Below are 17,651 nucleotides of genomic sequence, written 5' to 3' on the forward strand. Positions count from 1 at the left end.
CCCAGGCGGCCGTTCCCCGAGACCCGAGGGTCAGATCCTGGGGCCACCTCGAGGATTTCTCACACCTGCCCAGCCACCCCCAACTTTTCAGGCGATACCGGAGGGTGGGCGTGGGGCTCCTGGTGCATCCGAGTCCCTCCCTGGAGTCCCCGACCGCGGCCGCCCGGCCCGACGCTGCCCCGCCGCCCGGCAGGGCGGGAGCCGGCGCTGCGGGTGCGCCCCGGCCAGCCGGGCAGTTGCGCAAGTTGTGCTTCGGCGGCTATAAGAGGGGCGGGCAGGCATGGAGCCCCGGAGGGATCGAGGAATCGCGGCGCCAGCAGCGGCGAGGTAAGTGCCCGGCTCTCTCCTTTCTACTTCTCCGCCGGTCTTTCTTGGCAGGCCACCCAGCCCAGCCCACCCGGGACCCCGGGGAAACTGAGGCAGGCGAAGGGCAGGGCGGACGGCTTGGTTCTGGATTGGGGTAACTTTGCACCAGAGTTCTAACCGGTGGGAAGACGGCTGGGAGCCGGGGAACGTTAGCTTTGGGGCTGGGATGTGCCTGCCCAGGAATCAGCGCTCCAGGAGCCAGCCTGGGCCCCAGGAGACTGCCAGAGCCTCCAGCCCTGCCTTTGACATGCTTTGGAAACGGCCTTGAGCACACCCCCAAAGATCAGGATACCTCGCCCCCATGTGCAGAGGATGTGCGTTGAGTTTCTGAGGAGTGTGAGTTCTGAGGGTGTAAAGGAGTCTTGGTCTGCAGATGAGAATTCAGGCAACGTTTTCCAGCAGGGTTCCTGACTTGTGAATGCGAAGGACTGTATAAAACCCAGGCCATAGCATGGAGATGAGGAAGTAGGGGTGAGCAGAAAAACTGGGAGAACCCAAATCTCCCAAAGAAATTATGGAAGATCTCACTCCATCTGTCCTCAAAGTCATGAGAACTGCCTTCTACACTGTGGATAAAATAGGTTTCCTTTGGGGCGACCAAACAGGGGATCATGGGAAAGGCCTGTTAAACTTTTCCCACTGTAACCATTTCTCTAGCCAAAACTGATAAATGCACACTATTGGCAGGTGGGCCCCCGGTGACACCTGCCAGTCCTGCCTTCTCTCCTGGCTTGGTTTCGATTTCTTGGTGGATGGGTTTGCCTTCACACTCCAGTTTCTATAGCTTAAAGATGTGGCACTTTGGAAAAGTGAATTCTTAAATACAGTTTGATCCAAGTGACACTCAATGGTGACCTGGTTGTCATTTGAGAATAGCAGCCTTGGAGAGGATTGGAAGGTAGTCTGCAGGGGAGGCGAGGCAGAGGGCAGGGACTGGAAGGCAAGATGCAAGAGCTCAAAGATTCCCCACGCTGTCCTCTGTCCAGCCTCTGGTGTTTGCTCTGTAGAGCCTAAGGTGGCAGTGCAGTGGGCAGCTAGGACCAGGTGGGACAGAGGATATCCAGGCTCTTCCCACCGGGACGGTGTGCAGAACCACAGTCGCTCCCACTCTGATGCCCTCCTGAGCAGGAAGGTCTTGCTGATCTTTTCTCTCATGCAGGCAGGGGGAGAAGGCATGAGAAAAGCAGTGGGTGTGGCTCAGTTCTTTGCTTTTCAAGCAGTTGAGGACATTGGGCTGAGAGGAACGTTTCCATGTTGGCCAAAGGAGCATCCCTCTCGTATTTTGTACATCTTATGCCCAAAATAACTCTTCTTGGTATTTGGGGGAAATATTTTCCTCCCCCTCCATTCCAGGAAATGGCTCCAAGCGCCAAGGACAGAGCCAAGGAGATTGCAATGAATTCCTGCCCGTCAGCCGCAGGCGGATGCCTCTCGAGTCTGAGTGGCCTGTGCAGGGTGTGGAGGTGACCGCTTGGGAGAACCTGGGTCTTTGTCCCCACTCTAGCCTCGATGCCACTTAGGGGGACGTGGTGGTGGTGGTCAGTGGGAGTCAGAGAGAGATTAGGGCTCCAGCGATGGGGAATCCTCATAGTGTGTGTATCCTTCAACCACATGCATGTAATTGAAAGGAAAACTGAGCCAATTTCTCCTGTAGTCAGTCAGTCAGTAGGCCCTGTTCCCACCAGCAGTAGGAGTCCAGTGGCGACAGCGCCCTCCTGGCCTGTGAGCCAGAGTCTTGGAATTCTTCTTTGTCCACACAATTGTCTCAGAGAAGTAGAAAGGATGTTTCGGCTTAAAAACAACACACCTGCCACCTGGGCCCACAGAATCCTTTGCACTTCGTGTGTGACAACAGATGTACCTTGCTTCTCAGCAATCGGCATTTTACAGTGTTTCCTGCTCCATTCATCCATCAGCTCTCTGGAATGATCGGTGTCGATGCTGATATCTCATCCATCCCACAGAAGATTTCATTCCCATCTTACACATACTGAGTTTGTACTCTAGGGTACTCCAGACTGGGTGTGCCAAAGAAGTGGAGAAGCCACAGGGAAGAGTCTGAGCAGAGCAGAGACCTCTGAGAAGGGCAGGAGGCCCAGAGCACAGTAAGAGGAGCCAGGCTGATGAATGGGACCAAGACAGGGAGTATCTGGGACAATAGTTAAGATGGAACAGAATTCAGGAAGCTGAATGGGAATAGGGGCCCATGTAGTGTTAGAGGACACCTGTGGGGTACAAGACACCGTGAAAAGGAGATCAGGATTCTGCAGCATTTTCTGTCTTCATTAAGAAAGCTTCTTAGGAATTCCTGCTGGGCAAAACTGAATTCTAGATGGACTTTAAAATGGAAGCAGCCTAACCATCTAGAGGTAGGTTAACCTCATTAGATAATGAAAACCAGAGATGGGAAATATTTCATTCACTCATTCCACAAACATTCAGTGAGGACCTACTCTGTGCCAAGGCCTTGGGGGAGATGTTGAACAAGTGACATATTCACCACTCCTGGATCCAGCAGACATCAGTGATTGATCACAGCACCTTATCCCTCTCATACTGGAGGGGGCTTCAGATTCCTCTCCACTCAGCACTCCAAGGAACCACAAAACCTGATCAGAGTTGCCACAGGAATTGAAACCTATTTGTTGTCCCTGATGAGATTGAATCTAAGGGTAGTTTCTGATGAACAGAAAAACTATAACCCTTGCACCCACATTCTGGCTACCAATTAAGTATGTTAACCTGATTTCTCAACCAGGCTCCTTACTTGCAAATAAGAGAAAATCACTCATGCTAGCTCAGTGTTTTCAACTGCATATTGCAACCAACACTTAAAACCAGGATGGAGACTCTCCAGTATGCATCACCCATAGTGAAGATGAATTTTATTTCCTGACACTTGTTTTTCTTACAGGTGTGTATCTATATGTCTCCTGGATGAAAAAAATGTATATTCAGAAAGTTGAAAACTACTCAAGTGAGCAGTATATGTGAAAAAGTATCTCACCCTTGAGGCTAAGGACAGGGCGAGCCTAGAACCAACAAGCACAGGACCAGAAAGAAGGTCAAGAAAAAGCACAAGCATTGACCATAATCCACACGCCCCCCTCCCCGCAGTGGGTAGATGGACCCTGGTCTCTCTTAACTACTCCATGCATGTGATGTCAGCCATGGCTACCCTTGAGTTTCTGAGTCTTCATCAGAGGCAAACTGGACTCCTCAGAGCATACTTTAAATTCCTGGGAGAGATGTTAACTGACCCAGTCAGGACCTGGAGGAGGAAAGGGAAGAGAAAAGAGTATTCTGCTTCTCTTGCCCACTACTGTTAATGCAAACATCGCCTCCAGGATTCGTGTGTGTGTGTGTGTGTGTGTGTCCTGCATAGGGCAGATCTCCCAGAAGGTCCCGGCCACCCATAGAATCAAGCCCAGGACATTCTAGCTCTCCAGCCTCACATACACTACTCTTCTTCCATATTGAATTCTCTCAAACCCACCATGGTATATCCCAACTCCACACTGTCCCCTTGGCCTGGAATGCTCTGCTTGCTTCCCTCCTCCTGGGGAACTCCGGTCCTTCAGGTCTCTGTGCAAAGCTATCTTGGCTGCCCAGAGTCAGCCCTTTTCCCTGTGCTCCCCCAGATCCAGGTTCCTTCCCTTATAACGTTCACCAGGTTGTATTAAAATGAGTTGTTTAAGCTTCTGTCTGTTCCACTGGATTCTGAAGAACTCAGAGGACCCAGACTTCTCTGTCTCCTTCATCCTTTGTCCTTTCTTCATCCCCAAGTCCCTTCCTACTGACAGTAAGGGAGAAAGGAATGAAGGAAGGCTGAGAGGGAAGAATGCAAGGGAACCAACAGGAAAGATTTCTACAGGGAGAGAGAAGGCATAGACTACCCAAAGCTTTCTCCTTAAAATGAATAGTAAATACCACATTCAGTTCAGTTCAGTTCAGTTGCTCAGTCGTGTCTGACTGTTTGTAACCCCATGAACCGCAGCACGCCAGGCCTCCCTGTCCATCACCAACGCCCGGAGTTTACCCAAACTCATGTCCATTGAGTCAGCGATGCTATCCAACCATATCGTCCTCTGTCAAATACCACATTACCTGAATTTAATTTGCACTAACAAACCAAAGATCACTGGAGTTGTTCAGTTGCTCAGTTGGATCTGACTCTTTGTGATGCCATGGACCACAGCACATCAGGCTTCCCTGTCCTTCACCATCTCCCAGAGCTTGCTCAACCTCAAGTCCATTGAGTCAGTGATGCCCTCCAACCATCTCATCCTCTGTCCTTATCTTTCCTAGCATCAAGGTCTTTTCCAATGAGTCAGCTCTTCACATCAGGTGGCCAAAGTATTGGAGCTTCAGCTTCAGCATCAGTCCTTCCAATGAATATTCAGGGTTGATTTCCTTTAGGATTGACTGGTTTGATCTCCTTGCCGTCTAAGGGACTCTCAAGAGAGATTACTGGAGAGAGGGGTATAAAAAGCTGCTGGCTGGAGAAGGAAGAGAGAAAGCTGTACCAGGCCCCTTGCTTACCTCTGGTACCTTCTACGGGGAGAAGGCAGAGGAGTTTGCATAGCTCAAAGCTAGTGGCCTTTACCAGCAAATGTCTGTGACCGGGAGCTTTCCCTATCTCCCCCACCACTCCCCCCATTGCTAGAACCCAGGGTAGGCCTGCCCTGGGCCCAGCTAAACTTCTAGTGTGTGTGTGTGTGTGTGTGTGTGTGTGATCTAGAGAAACACCTCCTACCTTAACATGGAGGCTCCCACTTGGTCTGCTGCATCCCCCAGGACAAGAGGGAAGGTGAGGGAGCTTATGTCTGGAGGCCACCAGCTTCTTGGGGAACCAAGAGGCAAGCTTGTCTGTGGAGAAGGGGACGCTGCAAGGAACTGCCAAGTGGGGGAACAAGGCCTGCAGTCAACCCTGGATGAGTAGCGGGGGCGGGGGGGGGGGGTGGCCAGTGCCCAGGACCCAGGTGAAGTCAGAGCAGGGGTCGTGACAGGGTTGATGGCAAGGTTACAGGATCCTCTTCCATTAGCCTTTAGCCTGTTTTCTGTGATTACATTTCATTTTCTAGTGCTCCCCTGGGGGTAGGGGGTGGAGCTCATTCACTGGTTTTTCTCTTTTTTTCTCCAGTGCCCCTGTGGCAGGGGATGCTGGTAGACCTGATGGGGCATGGTCAGGTCTTAATTCAAGGAAAGGAAAGGCAGTCTGAAGCACAAGTTAGTTGGCAGGGCATCTAGAGGATGCACAGACCCACAGAAGAGTGGGTGGTGGGGAAGCCAGCGGAGTGGAGGGGAGACCTCAGGGTGGAGAGCAAGCCTCCCCCTTCATGAGCAGCACACACAGTCCAGCTACCCCCTACCCTCTCCCAGTAGTGCCCCCTTCCTCTCCAGGCTCAACATTTCAGCAGTTCTTCTGAGAAAAAGACAGCTCCTTAAACATTTAAAACTTCTAGAGGGAAAAGGCTTTGCAGCCCAGGCAGATGGCTGACACCTGCCTTTTTCCCTCATGGCTCCTCCCACCTCCACTCTCTACTCACTCTTGTCAGTGGCTCCAGCCAGCACTCCTGGGTCTCTGTCTGCAGCACCCCCTCCCCTTTTTTTTTCCTGAACTGAGACCCCCCCCCCAGTTCCAGCTGTCAGCGGGACAGGCCCACCTGAGGTCCCACCAATACTAGCAAATCAGCATGAATGTTTGTTCATCAAACCTCTCCTCATGCCTTTCCCAATTTCCTGCTGCCTCCTTCTTGTCACCTGGGCTGCAAGCCTAAGCCTGGAAATGATCAGAGTGCCTCACTTCCACAGAAAGAAGCCTGGCCTCCCTGCCTAGCACTCACAGCTCCACCCCTCCCATCACACCTCCCATGCCAGCCAGGAGCCACCATTTTCTGAGCCGTCTGCTGGGGCTTCCCCACTCCTCCACCTTCACAGACACAATCCTACTCCTCCATTCTCAGTGTGTGTTAGCCGCTCAGTCTGTCTGACTCTTTGTGACCCCATGGAGCCTGCCAGGCTCCTCTATTCATGGAATTCTCCAGGCAAGAATACTGGAGTGGGTTGCCATTCCCTTCTCTAGGGGATCTTCCCAATCCAGGGATTGAACACTGGTCTCCTGCATTGCAGGCAGATTCTTTACCATCTGAGCCACCAGGGAAGCCCCCACATTCTCAGGGCCCTTATTAAATGCAACCTCCTCCAAAATGCTTCCTCCATTCCTTCACTGGAAATAACAGTGACAACGGCTAACATGTATTGGGATTGACCATGTGCCAGGCACAGAGCAAGAATTCTCCATCACCTAACAGCCACAGGTAGGAATTATGATTTGTTTCATCCCCAATTTACAGCCAAGCAAACGGAGTCTCCAAGAGATCAGCAAACTTTCTCAAGGCCCTGTTGGGCTTCCCTTGTGGCTCAGATGGTAAAGAATTCGCCTGCAATGCAGGGGACCTCGGTTTGATCCCTGGGTCGGGAAGATCTCCTGGAGAAGGGAAAGGCTACCCACTCTAGTATTCTGGCCTGGAGAATTCCATGGACTGTATAGTCCATGGGGTCACAAAGAGTCAGACATAACTGAGTGACTTTCACTTTCACATGCTCTAACTTAAACATAGTTCTGCTGAGCTCTAGAGCTCATAGTTTTATTCATGAGTCCCTCCCTTGAGTTATCCAAGGCATTTTATTTCTTTAAACATTCTTCCTTGCATTGTATTGATAGTTAATTAGGTAAATTCTTAAACCTGTTGAAGAGCACAACAGTTTTGTTCTTTACTTTTATTTTTAACAAATAACACATGTAAGTAGTTGACAATGCTGAATACTGTGGTGTACTACCTGGGCTTCCTGGGAAAACCACCAGTTCAGCCCCAACCATCCCCACTCCGGATCCCAGTTTCCTGTGGTTGCATGTCTCTTTCATCTCTGCCTCTAGCCCACAGTGGACCATCCATACATGTTAGATGTCAACCATCAAATAGATGTTGAGTAACCATAATGCTTCCAATAGTCATGTACAGATTGAGAGTTGGACCATAAAGAAGACTGAACACTGAAGAACTGATGCTTTTGAACTGTGGTCCTGGAGAAGACTCTTTAGAGTCCCTTGGACAGCAAGGAGATCAAACCAGTCAATCCTAAAGGAAATCAACCTTGACTATTTATTGAAAAGACCGATGTTGAAGCTGAAGCTCCAATAATTTGGCCACACAACGAAAAGAATCAACTCATTGGAAAAGACTGATGCTGGGAAAGATTGAAGGCAAAAGGAGAAGGAGGAGACAGAGAATTAGATGGTTGGATGGCAACACTGATTCAACAGACGTGAATTTGAGCAAACCCTGGGAGATAGTGAGGAATGGGAAGCCTGGTCTGCTGCAGTCCATGGGGGCTCAAACAGTTGGACACGACTCAGTGACTGGACAACAGCAAGACTATTATGTGTCCAGCGCTGTGCTCAGTGAAGTTGTAATTGCTGTCCTGCTCTTACCAGCCACTCCCCACGAACTGAAAATCTCAGGCCATGGCCAGGCCCCTCCCTGGTAGTGACACTGAAGTGAACCAAAAAAGACTTGATGTCTGTGTCCAGGTGAATAAATTAATTAGTGTTAAGTTTGGCCACGTTTAGCAGAGATCCAAAATAACAGTGGCTTCACCAAGACAGAGCCGACGTCTCTCACACACTCAGCACAAGTCCAGGGATAGGTGGTCCACACAAGTATGTCATCTCAGCTCCAGGAAGTGCTCAGAGACCTGGCCACCTCCAGCTCCCTATGTCACCATTCACACAGTGAAGCCATCATCCTCATGATCCGAGAGGCACAAGAACACAGGATGTGCATGCGTGCTAAGTCGCTTCAGTTGTGTCTGACTTTTTGCAACCCAGTGGACTGTAGCCTGCCAGGCTCCTCTGTCCATAGGATTCTCCAGGCAAGAATACTGCATGGGGTGCGATGCCCTCCTCCAGGAGATCTTCCTGACCCAGGGATCGAACCCTCATCTCTCACATCTCCAGCATTGGCAGGCAGGCTCTTTACCACTAGTGCCACCTAAGAAGCCCAGGAACACAGACTACCGCATCCATAATTCAGGCATCAGGATAGAGGAGGGGACAGAAAAGGGAGGAGCAAAGGCACACGGTGCAAGAACTGCCACATCGAACTTCTGCTTGTATTCAGTTGCCCAGAATCAGCAGCTGGGAAATAAAGTATTTATTCTGAATGGCCACCTCTCTATCTAAACTTGGATGTTCTGTTAATTGGGAAGAAGGGAATAGATCCTGGAGACGAATCACCAGCCTCTAGCAAAAGGGTTAGACGTGCGATAGGACTTCTCTGGTGGTCCAGTGGTTAAGACTCCATGCTTCCAATGCAAGGGACCCAGGTTTGATCCTTTGTCGGGGAACTAAGATCCCATGTGCCTCAAAGTGCAGCAAAAAAAATTTTTTTTAATTAAAAGGGTTAGATGAATTGTGTGTGTGTGCCCACCTGAGTATGCTGTGTTCTACATGTGAGCAAGTGGTTTCATGTTGTGTGTGTGGTGGACCGGCGTCTCCTCATCACTTTGATCTCAGATGGGCCTGTTACGAGTTCTCTCTGCAGCGCCCCCAGGGAGCTCCCCTAACCCTGGCCTGTCCTCTTAGGCAGGCTTACTCAGCAGCAGCTTCTCAGTTCCACATCTCAAGGAACTGTGATTTATTTTCAGTGCCCACTGAAGCGTATTATCCATGGTGATCGAGGGGGCTAGTAAAACTGTTTTTCCACTCAGGTATTACAAGGTGGCCATGACATGCGAGTGACTATGATCAGAGTTAATCTGGTAATAAATTCTCTTGGGAAGGAGGGTATCATTAACACATAAATCCTAGAAAAGGTTACCACTCAATCTTGTGCCTCAGGGGGAGGACCCCAAAATACCAGGCACCCTCTTGAGATGCCCAGGGAAGGCAAGGGGCCAAATGCTAGATTCAGAGTTGGCTACAGGTAGTGTTGCTGAAGCATTTCAAGTTCTGCCAAATAATTACACAATTAAAAAAAAAAGCTGACATTTTCCCCCTGTCCCCCACCCCTATCCTCCACCTACACCCTTACACACACACACATACACACAGCAGACAGGGACTTTACAGGTGCTCTTCAATTACCCTTAGAGCCAAGTGATGTTATGTGTTCCATTTCACTGATGGGAACTGATGCTTTAGGGAATTAAATCTTGCCCAGAGACACTCGGTGAATAAGGGCGGAGCCCACTGATGAAGCTTTGGTGTCTAACCACTGGCTTCCACTTTTGCTAGGGTTTCCTGGACTCATGCTGAGGGATTAGCACTATTTAATTCCATTCTTCAAGCATTTGGTGGAAATGTTTACTCAGAGAATGAGGAGTTAATAGAGGTAGTACTGAATTTTTAGGAGCCAAAACAAGCACAAAACCATTTGAAGTACCCTCTCTCAAATTACTTATATTTTTCATACATGAAATAATTATGGGGGTACAATCTCTTAGCTTCATCCTAGAATAGAGCAGGGTGTTTGTTCCCAAGTGCCACAGTCCCAGGAGCTGCCCTTGGTCAGACATCAGGGTGGCTTATAACTTGGACTTTTCTCCAGGTTTCCCTTAAAGCCTGGAGAAACTGGTGGGGTGGGGTAGAAAGTGTTCCAGCTTTTCTGGGTGTGGCACCTTTGGCTATGAATCCTAGCTTTGCAGCTTACTTGTTTGACTTTGGACAAGTCCGCATGTTTTCTTGGGTTTCACATTTCCCCATTGATAAAATCCAGATTTTAAAAACCCCATACTTTGGATCAAGCATTATAATATAGAAATAGACTGCTTCTTTCTTTTTTTGAATTAAGGATTTAGTTTTGGTTGTGCTAGATCTTCATTGCTGTGTGTGAGCTTTCTCTGGTTGAGGGGAGCCAGGGCGACTTCGTTGCAGTGCTCGGGCTTCTCACTGCAGCGGCTTCTCTTGTTTCAGGGCACAGGCTCTAGATGCGTGAGCTTCAGTAGTCGAAGCACCTGGGTCAGTAGCTGTGTCTTGAGGGCTCTAGAGCGCAGGCTCAGTAGTTCTGGCTCATGGGCTTAGCTGCTCCACCACATGTGGAATCTTCCCACATGTGGTGTGTCTCCTGTGTCTCCTGCATTGGCTGGTAGATTCTCATCCACTGTATCACCAACAAAGTTCCAAAAGCTTATTTATTTTCTTTTCTTGCTTGTGGGATATTAGTTCCCCAACCAGGGATTGAACCTGGGCCACCATGGTGAAAGCACCAAGTTCTAACCACTGTACCACCAGGGAATTCCCAAGACTGCTTACTTCTATTATAGTGTCAGAATATGAATTATACTAATATTGCCACCTATGGCAGAGAAGGCAATGGCAGCCCACTCCAGTACTCTTGCCTGGAAAATCCCATGGATGGAGGAGCCTGGTAGGCTGCAGTCTAAGGGGTCGCTGAGAATCGGACACCACCAAGTGACTTCCTACTTTCACTTTCCACTTTCAGGCACTGGAGAAGGAAATGGCAACCCACTCCAGTGTTCTTGCCTGGAGAATCCCAGGGACAGGGGAGCCTGGTGGGCTGCCGTCTATGGGGTCGCACAGAGTCGGATACCACTGAAGTGATGCAGCAGCAGCAGCAGTAGCCACCTATGGACAGAAAATGCATTACCTGTTTTTAATCAAGACCCAGATGAAACAGAACACAAAAAGCAGAGATGAACTTCTCCGCCATCTCCAAAACCTTCATGTTAATACTTAACACCCATAATCATTCTTTCAGGCTCATCCACACATACTTAGCATGGATCATTGGCCAGACTTGCAGGCATTTAACCTGATTACCTTTTGCCTCATGTATCTCATTAAAACTTCACAGCTTAATCAAGGACCTGCATATTATGAATGTTAGAATTCACGGTTCCATGACTTTGGAGTTTCAGACATCCTGAGTGAACACGGTAGGCTGAGAGTGTATGTGCTCTCTCTGGCCTTCAGGTCTTTGTACCAGCTGCTCTCTTGGCCACTTATGGCAACCACTTTGTATTCTTCCAAGACCTCCCCTTTGCCTTCAATACCCAGCTCAGGCGACACCTCTTCTCAGGGAGGCCACTTTGTAATCCTGCAATATCTTGTCCTTCTTGCAGAGCTCTTTCTTAAAAAAAAATATATATATATATATATATATATATATATATATATATATATAATTTATTTTTAATTGAAGGGTAATTGCTTTACAATATTGTGTTGGTTTCAGCCATACTTGCAGAGCTCTTTCCTCCTGTACTGCTACGGCCTGTTTACTATCTCCCCTATTAAACTGGAAACACTTTGAGAGTAAAAAAACATCCGTTGTTCACTGTGGCATCCTTGGTGCCCAGCACTGCGTCTGATTATCAGACCTTCTGTAAGTGCCCATCGGAGTCAGGCTCCCAATGGGAGAGAAAGGAAGCAATAAAGCCAGTGGTAAATGCCATCACGGAGGTATCAGTGCGCTGCTGTGAGAGAGTAATGAAGAGGACAGTCACATAATCTCTAATAATAGGGTAGTAATAGAGAACCTTTCACAACTCCTTTAAAGCTCTTTCACGCACATTATCTAATTTGATCCTCATAAAACCCTGGAGATAGGTACATTGTGGGGGATACAGGGGGAGTTTTTAGCGGTTATGGGATATGCCTGCAGTCGTACAGCTATTAAATGTCTGGATTCAAACCAGACCTTGAAAGCCCGCCGTCCACCCGCTCGTGCCCTGGCTCACTGCTGCGTGGTCTACAGCACACCTCCTGTGGTTTTCTTGATTCCGCCGCACCTCTCCCCAGGGGAGTGCCTTTCATTACTGTCATTTCTAGACAATGAATTGTCTTTGAGGAGATGATAGCCATGGCAGACAGCAAATCTTGTTGTTATCCGCATCTGAAGACCTGGATGCGGGTGGTAACGGAGCACGTGGGTGTTCTCGGAGATCGACGATGTGCCACGTGTGGTTTCTTCTGTTTTCAGGCCCCAGAAGCCCATCCCGGGAAGGAAAATGCGCTGTGGACCCCTGTATCGATTCCTGTGGCTTTGGCCCTATCTGTCTTACGTGGAGGCTGTGCCCATCTGCAAGGTCCAGGATGACACCAAAACCCTCATCAAGACAATTGTCACCAGGATCAATGACATCTCACACACGGTAGGGAGGGACTGGGAGACGAGGTAGAACCGTGGCCATCCCGTGGGGGACCCCAGAGGCTGGCGGAGGAGGCTGTGCAGCCTTGCACAGGGCCCCAGTGGCCTGGACGCCCCCCTGGCATAAAGACAGCTCCTCTCCTCCTCCACTTCCCTTGCCTCCCGCCTTCTCACTCTCCTCCCTCCCAGACCGGAATCCTAGTGCCCAGGCCCAGAAGGAGTCACAGAGGTCCTGGGGTCCCCTTGGCAGGTGGCCAGAACCCCAGCAGCAGTCCCTCTGGGCCTCCATCTCATTTCTAGAATGTTTTAGTCGTTAGGCATTCTTCCTGCCTGGTAACTGAGCTTAGACCCTGCGAGCTCATTACTCATTACTGCCAGCCCTGCCTGTCAAGCCCTCTTCAGATACAACCCTCTGTGTTTTTGTAAATAGTTATCAGTGTCTCTTGGGGCATTTTTTCTGAGGTCCATAAGCTCAGACCTGCAACCACAGATGAGGTCTGTATTTAGAATGAGGGAGATGTCTGTAAAGTCTTAAGCTAGTCAGGTTCCACAAGGTTTTTAAACTCCAGTTTCCTCATCTAGAAAATGAAAGTGGGAAAGTGTTAGTTGCTCAGTCATGTCCAACTCTTTGAGACCCCATGAACTGTAGTCTACCAGGCTCCTCTGTCCATGAAATTCTTCAGGCAAGAATACTGGAGTGGCTTGTTATTTTCTTCTCCCAACAAGATCTTCCCAACCCAGGGATTGAACCTGGGTCTTCTAAATTGCAGGCAGATTCTTTACCGTCTGAGCCACCAGGGAAACCCATAAGACCTTGTGAAGACTATTAAGATAGTCATCTAGACAACAAGACTATCTTAATAGTCTTCATAAGGTCTTCATGAGACTAAATTAGATAAAGCAAGTGACCCTCCCTGAATACCCTTGCAGAACCAGAACTGTGTGTGCCCTCTTTCAAGGTTTTCAGTCATGACTTTTGATAGCTTCCCACCTTAAAAGCCAACTTGCTCACCTGCGTGGAGCAATCTGGAGACTTCCACATCTCCTGACCACTCTATATTTCTAACAGTGGCTTTGGGAAGCCAGAGAGCAGTTAGGTAGCCAGAAGCGGGGACAGATCAGAAATAGACAGTGTCTGCATTTCCTAGAGAAAAGCCCTTAAATTCATTGCTTTCAAAACAGTCATTCAGCAAGCTGTACACAATAGACCCAGAGTGCCCCAACCTGTGTGGTGCCGGGATTGATTGCTGTGGGTGGCGGGGGAGGGGAGAGCCCCTCCTGGTAACCAGGGTTACTTGAGCAGAGCAGTGAGCTGGGGCATCGCTGGGGTAATGGCCTGAATCCCTTAGGGGGTGAGACTTCCTGGAGAATCTGACTGTGAGGGAGGAGTCTGCTTGGGGTGGAAGAGTTGGGGACGGGGAATGTACGGAAGACCTCAATGCCTGGGGAAGAAACTCAAGCAGGAAATAGGGAGTCATGGCTGGTTCTATAGCAGAGTCATTTGGAAAAGGGAACAGCCTGCAAAGGCTGGTCTGGAGGCAAAGGGCAGGGTGGTTTGGGAAGGGCAGAAAGATAGGAGCCCAGGAGACCAGCTTGGAAACATGGTGGTCACGTGGGCACAAGAAGTAAGGGCCCAGGGAGGATGGTGTGGAAGCGGGGGAGGAAGCACCTCTACGCTCTAGGGAAAGGCGGAGTCAGGGGAGCTCTGAGGAGCTGCCCTCTCTCCCACTGAGCTCTTGCTCTCCCCTTCCTCCTGCATAGCAGTCCGTCTCCTCCAAACAGAGGGTCACTGGTTTGGACTTCATCCCTGGGCTCCACCCTCTCCTGAGTTTGTCCAAGATGGACCAGACATTGGCGATCTACCAACAGATCCTCACCAGTCTGCCTTCCAGAAATGTGGTCCAAATATCCAATGACCTGGAGAACCTCCGGGACCTTCTCCACCTGCTGGCCGCCTCCAAGAGCTGCCCCTTGCCGCAGGTCAGGGCCCTGGAGAGCTTGGAGAGCTTGGGCGTTGTCCTGGAAGCTTCCCTCTACTCCACCGAGGTGGTGGCCCTGAGCCGGCTGCAGGGGTCACTACAGGACATGTTGCGGCAGCTGGACCTCAGTCCCGGGTGCTGAAGCCTTGAAGGCCTCTCTTCCCAAAGTCCAGGGAAGAAACCTGAGCTTCTGGCTGTCCACAGGAGAAGAGAGCCTATGTGGGCATCCTTTATGCAGGCCAGCGGGCCATTTCTCTCTCGCTCCTCTCAGCTGCTCTTCCAAAGGCAGAAAACTGCGAGGCAGGAAACCAAAGATATAAATACAGATTCCACGCCCACCGGGAAGGGGGGCCCATCCAGCAAACACTAGACCGGAGCTGGGATTTTCACAGCAGTCTTCCTCCCTGTTCCAGCTCCCTCTCACTGCATGCTTCAGCATGACCTGGGGTGATTTCAGAGCCTTTGGACCATCAAGCAAGATTCCCTCTGAGAATCCAGGGAGCATCATGAAGGCTACAGCACATACAGCTGGATATTCCCACACAACATACGATGGAAGCATTTATTTATTTATTATGCATTTTATTCTGAATGAATTTGAAGCAAAACACCAGCTCTTCCAGGCTCTTTGGGGTCAGCTGGGGTGAGGAACGCTCCTGGGGTGCCCATCGACAGGCCTCACTGAGGCAAACCCATTTTGAGTGACTTGAGGCCTCTCAAGTTTGTTCTCCAGGGACTGGCTTTGTTTCTACTGTGACTGACTTTAAATTACAGTGTTTGCAATGGCATTGCTCTGAATGGATCTTGAAGGACCAAGTTGTTTTAAAAAGAAGAAGATGAATTTTGTCAAGTGTAATATATCACTGGGTATAACCCGGAGGTGGGAGATGTGTTGATGGGAGCGGGGGAGATCCAGAATGTGTTTTCTGAATAACATTTGTGTGATGGACTCTTTGGATGGGGTGAGGTCATCTTCTCATCTTTGTGGTTTTCATGAAGAGGAGATGACTCCTTCAGGGGGATTGTGGGGGTTGGCCAACCATCCATGGATGGAGTGGTGGGGGCACTGAAGCTGAAGACCGTCGGGGTAGTGGTGAGCTCTGGCCTTCTCTGACTGTTAGAGAGTGGTCTTGCTCATCAGGAAGTGAGGACCCCACACTGGAGATGGTGACCCCCAGAGCAGGGGTCCTTGGTATGAATGGTCTGGGTTGACCCCACACTGTGTTGATAACATGGTCGTGACCTTCTTTGGGATTTGCATGCTCACCCAAAGCAAGGCCATGTTTCCCATCCATTTGGGAAGGATTTTCATTCCAGTGGGAGAGGGAAGTATTCCAGTGTGGACTTCAGTGGATGGTCCCTCGACCTGGGTCAGCAATGGGTCAGTTGAGGCCCAAGACCCCAGGACCAGCCCCCAGGAGCCTCCTTCTCACTAGTGGTCATGTGCAGTAGAACAAAAGAGGAGGCTTGGGTTTCCCACCAACCTGCCATTGTGATGCAGCCGTCACACAACAGGAGGTGGATCTGTCCAAGGAAATTGGAATCTAAGCAACCAATTTTAAGACTGAGCACCTACTTGTGCTCAGCCCCAACTGGTGCTATGGGCTGAGAAGCTCACCAAATAAATATTAAAATGCAAGCCCTGCCCTCAGGGACCTTGCATTCCAGATGGCAGAATCCCACTCACCAGCATGCAAAGGCTGCCGTTTCACCATGGCAACTGAGCAGCTGAGACAGTGCAGTCCTCAGCAGGTGGGAAATGCTGAGCTGTGGAGGGCAGTGCCCAGGGGCCTACAGGCTAACTGTGCTTGCACTTGGCAGCAGTTTTACTTTTCAGGGCACGTCAGCATCTATTACTGTGATGCCACATCCCTTTGAAGCGGGATAGCTAAGAATTTAATAAGAAGAAAATACCTAAGACCATAACAGCAGACAGGGGGCAGGACCAAGTCTAGAATCCTGGTCCTCTGACCTCCAGAGTGCCCCTTGAGCCAGGTGGTAGTCTCTGGAGATGTGAACAAAGTAGGGCAGGGAGGGCAGGAGTGTTTGCTGGAAGAGAGGAGTTCCGAGGCCAATTTTGCAGGCAGTGAGGGAAGTGAATTGCCTGGAGGGAGGAGGCTGTTTTGTTTGAAGCTTCGGTCTGAGACACCGAAGGGAGGTGATAGGGTGAGCAGCTAGTTACAAAGAAAGGCAGAGGAAGCAAAGATGGGAGGGAAGGGTTATGTTGAAGAGGACTTCAGGGGCCAAGACATTTGCTACTGAAAGAGATAAGGGTGAAAAGTTCTAGAACGAGACTCATGTGATGGACAGAGTCAGACCTGCTCGAGAAGATAAGTCCTGATGATCACAGCCCAGTCAGACCGGGATGTTTTAAGCCTTTTGCTCACAAAACCTGGCATGGCACTAGGGCTTGTTCCCAGAGTGTGAAACTTCCAAAATATAAATGATTGTGTTTTTCTGTAACTTAAAACAATTTTTTTTTGTTGTTCCAAAAAGTCCAAATAAATGACCTTTGCCCCTTGGTCCTTATTTTTGGTCGTCTGCTGTGGAGGGGCTCCAGAAGGGCTGCCTGTGTGTGACAGGGCACTGCCTGGCTGGCCCCAGTCCATCCCTGGGATCAGCTCTGCCTGGGCTTGGCCACAGCCAGCCACCAGTTATTCAGGCTAAAGGATTCCCCCAAAGCCCAGAGCACTTGCTGCACCAGAGGCTATACAGATCAGCCTTGAGAAAAACCAAGCAGCCAGCTATTCCAGAAACAAAAACTGAGAAAGGAGCAATCGCAACGAAACCATACATAAAATCATGTGGCCCAGTAACAGACCAGGTGCACAGACTGGAAGAGACCGGACTGGTCTTGTCCAGAACACAGAGCACAAACACTCACCTCTGTGGTGCCGTTTGGACCTAAGAGTTTCAAAACTCAAGCCCCAGGGAGGACCCAGGGGGCCGGCCCCTCAAAGGCAGTCACTTCCACAGGTGAAAAATTGCTCCTCCAAAAATTTCTGATTTCTCTGGAGAGTTTAATGAGATAATGATCTAGCAGAGTGTCAGCCTTAAAACAGATTTAAGTGAATTTTCTTCTCTTCACATCACAATTAGCTGCTGCCGCCGCTGCTGCTAAGGCACTTCAGTC

The 17,651-nt window shown here is 49.8% G+C and overlaps 1 protein-coding gene across 2 annotated transcripts; it reads left to right on the plus strand.

Moving 5' to 3' along the window:
* The first annotated feature begins 296 nt into the window (after positions 1-296).
* LEP (leptin) lies at positions 297-17,047 on the plus strand. Of its 2 annotated transcripts, none has more exons than XM_010804455.4 (3): positions 297-327; positions 12,372-12,543; positions 14,304-17,047. In XM_010804455.4, the coding sequence occupies exons 2-3, from the start codon at positions 12,400-12,402 to the stop codon at positions 14,658-14,660; spliced, it is 501 nt and encodes a 166-aa protein (XP_010802757.2). In that variant the 5' UTR covers positions 297-327; positions 12,372-12,399; the 3' UTR covers positions 14,661-17,047.
* The last annotated feature ends 604 nt before the right edge of the window (positions 17,048-17,651 follow it).

This window comes from Bos taurus, chromosome 4 (genome assembly GCF_002263795.3).
Source record: "Bos taurus isolate L1 Dominette 01449 registration number 42190680 breed Hereford chromosome 4, ARS-UCD2.0, whole genome shotgun sequence".
NCBI lineage: Eukaryota > Metazoa > Chordata > Mammalia > Artiodactyla > Bovidae > Bos > Bos taurus.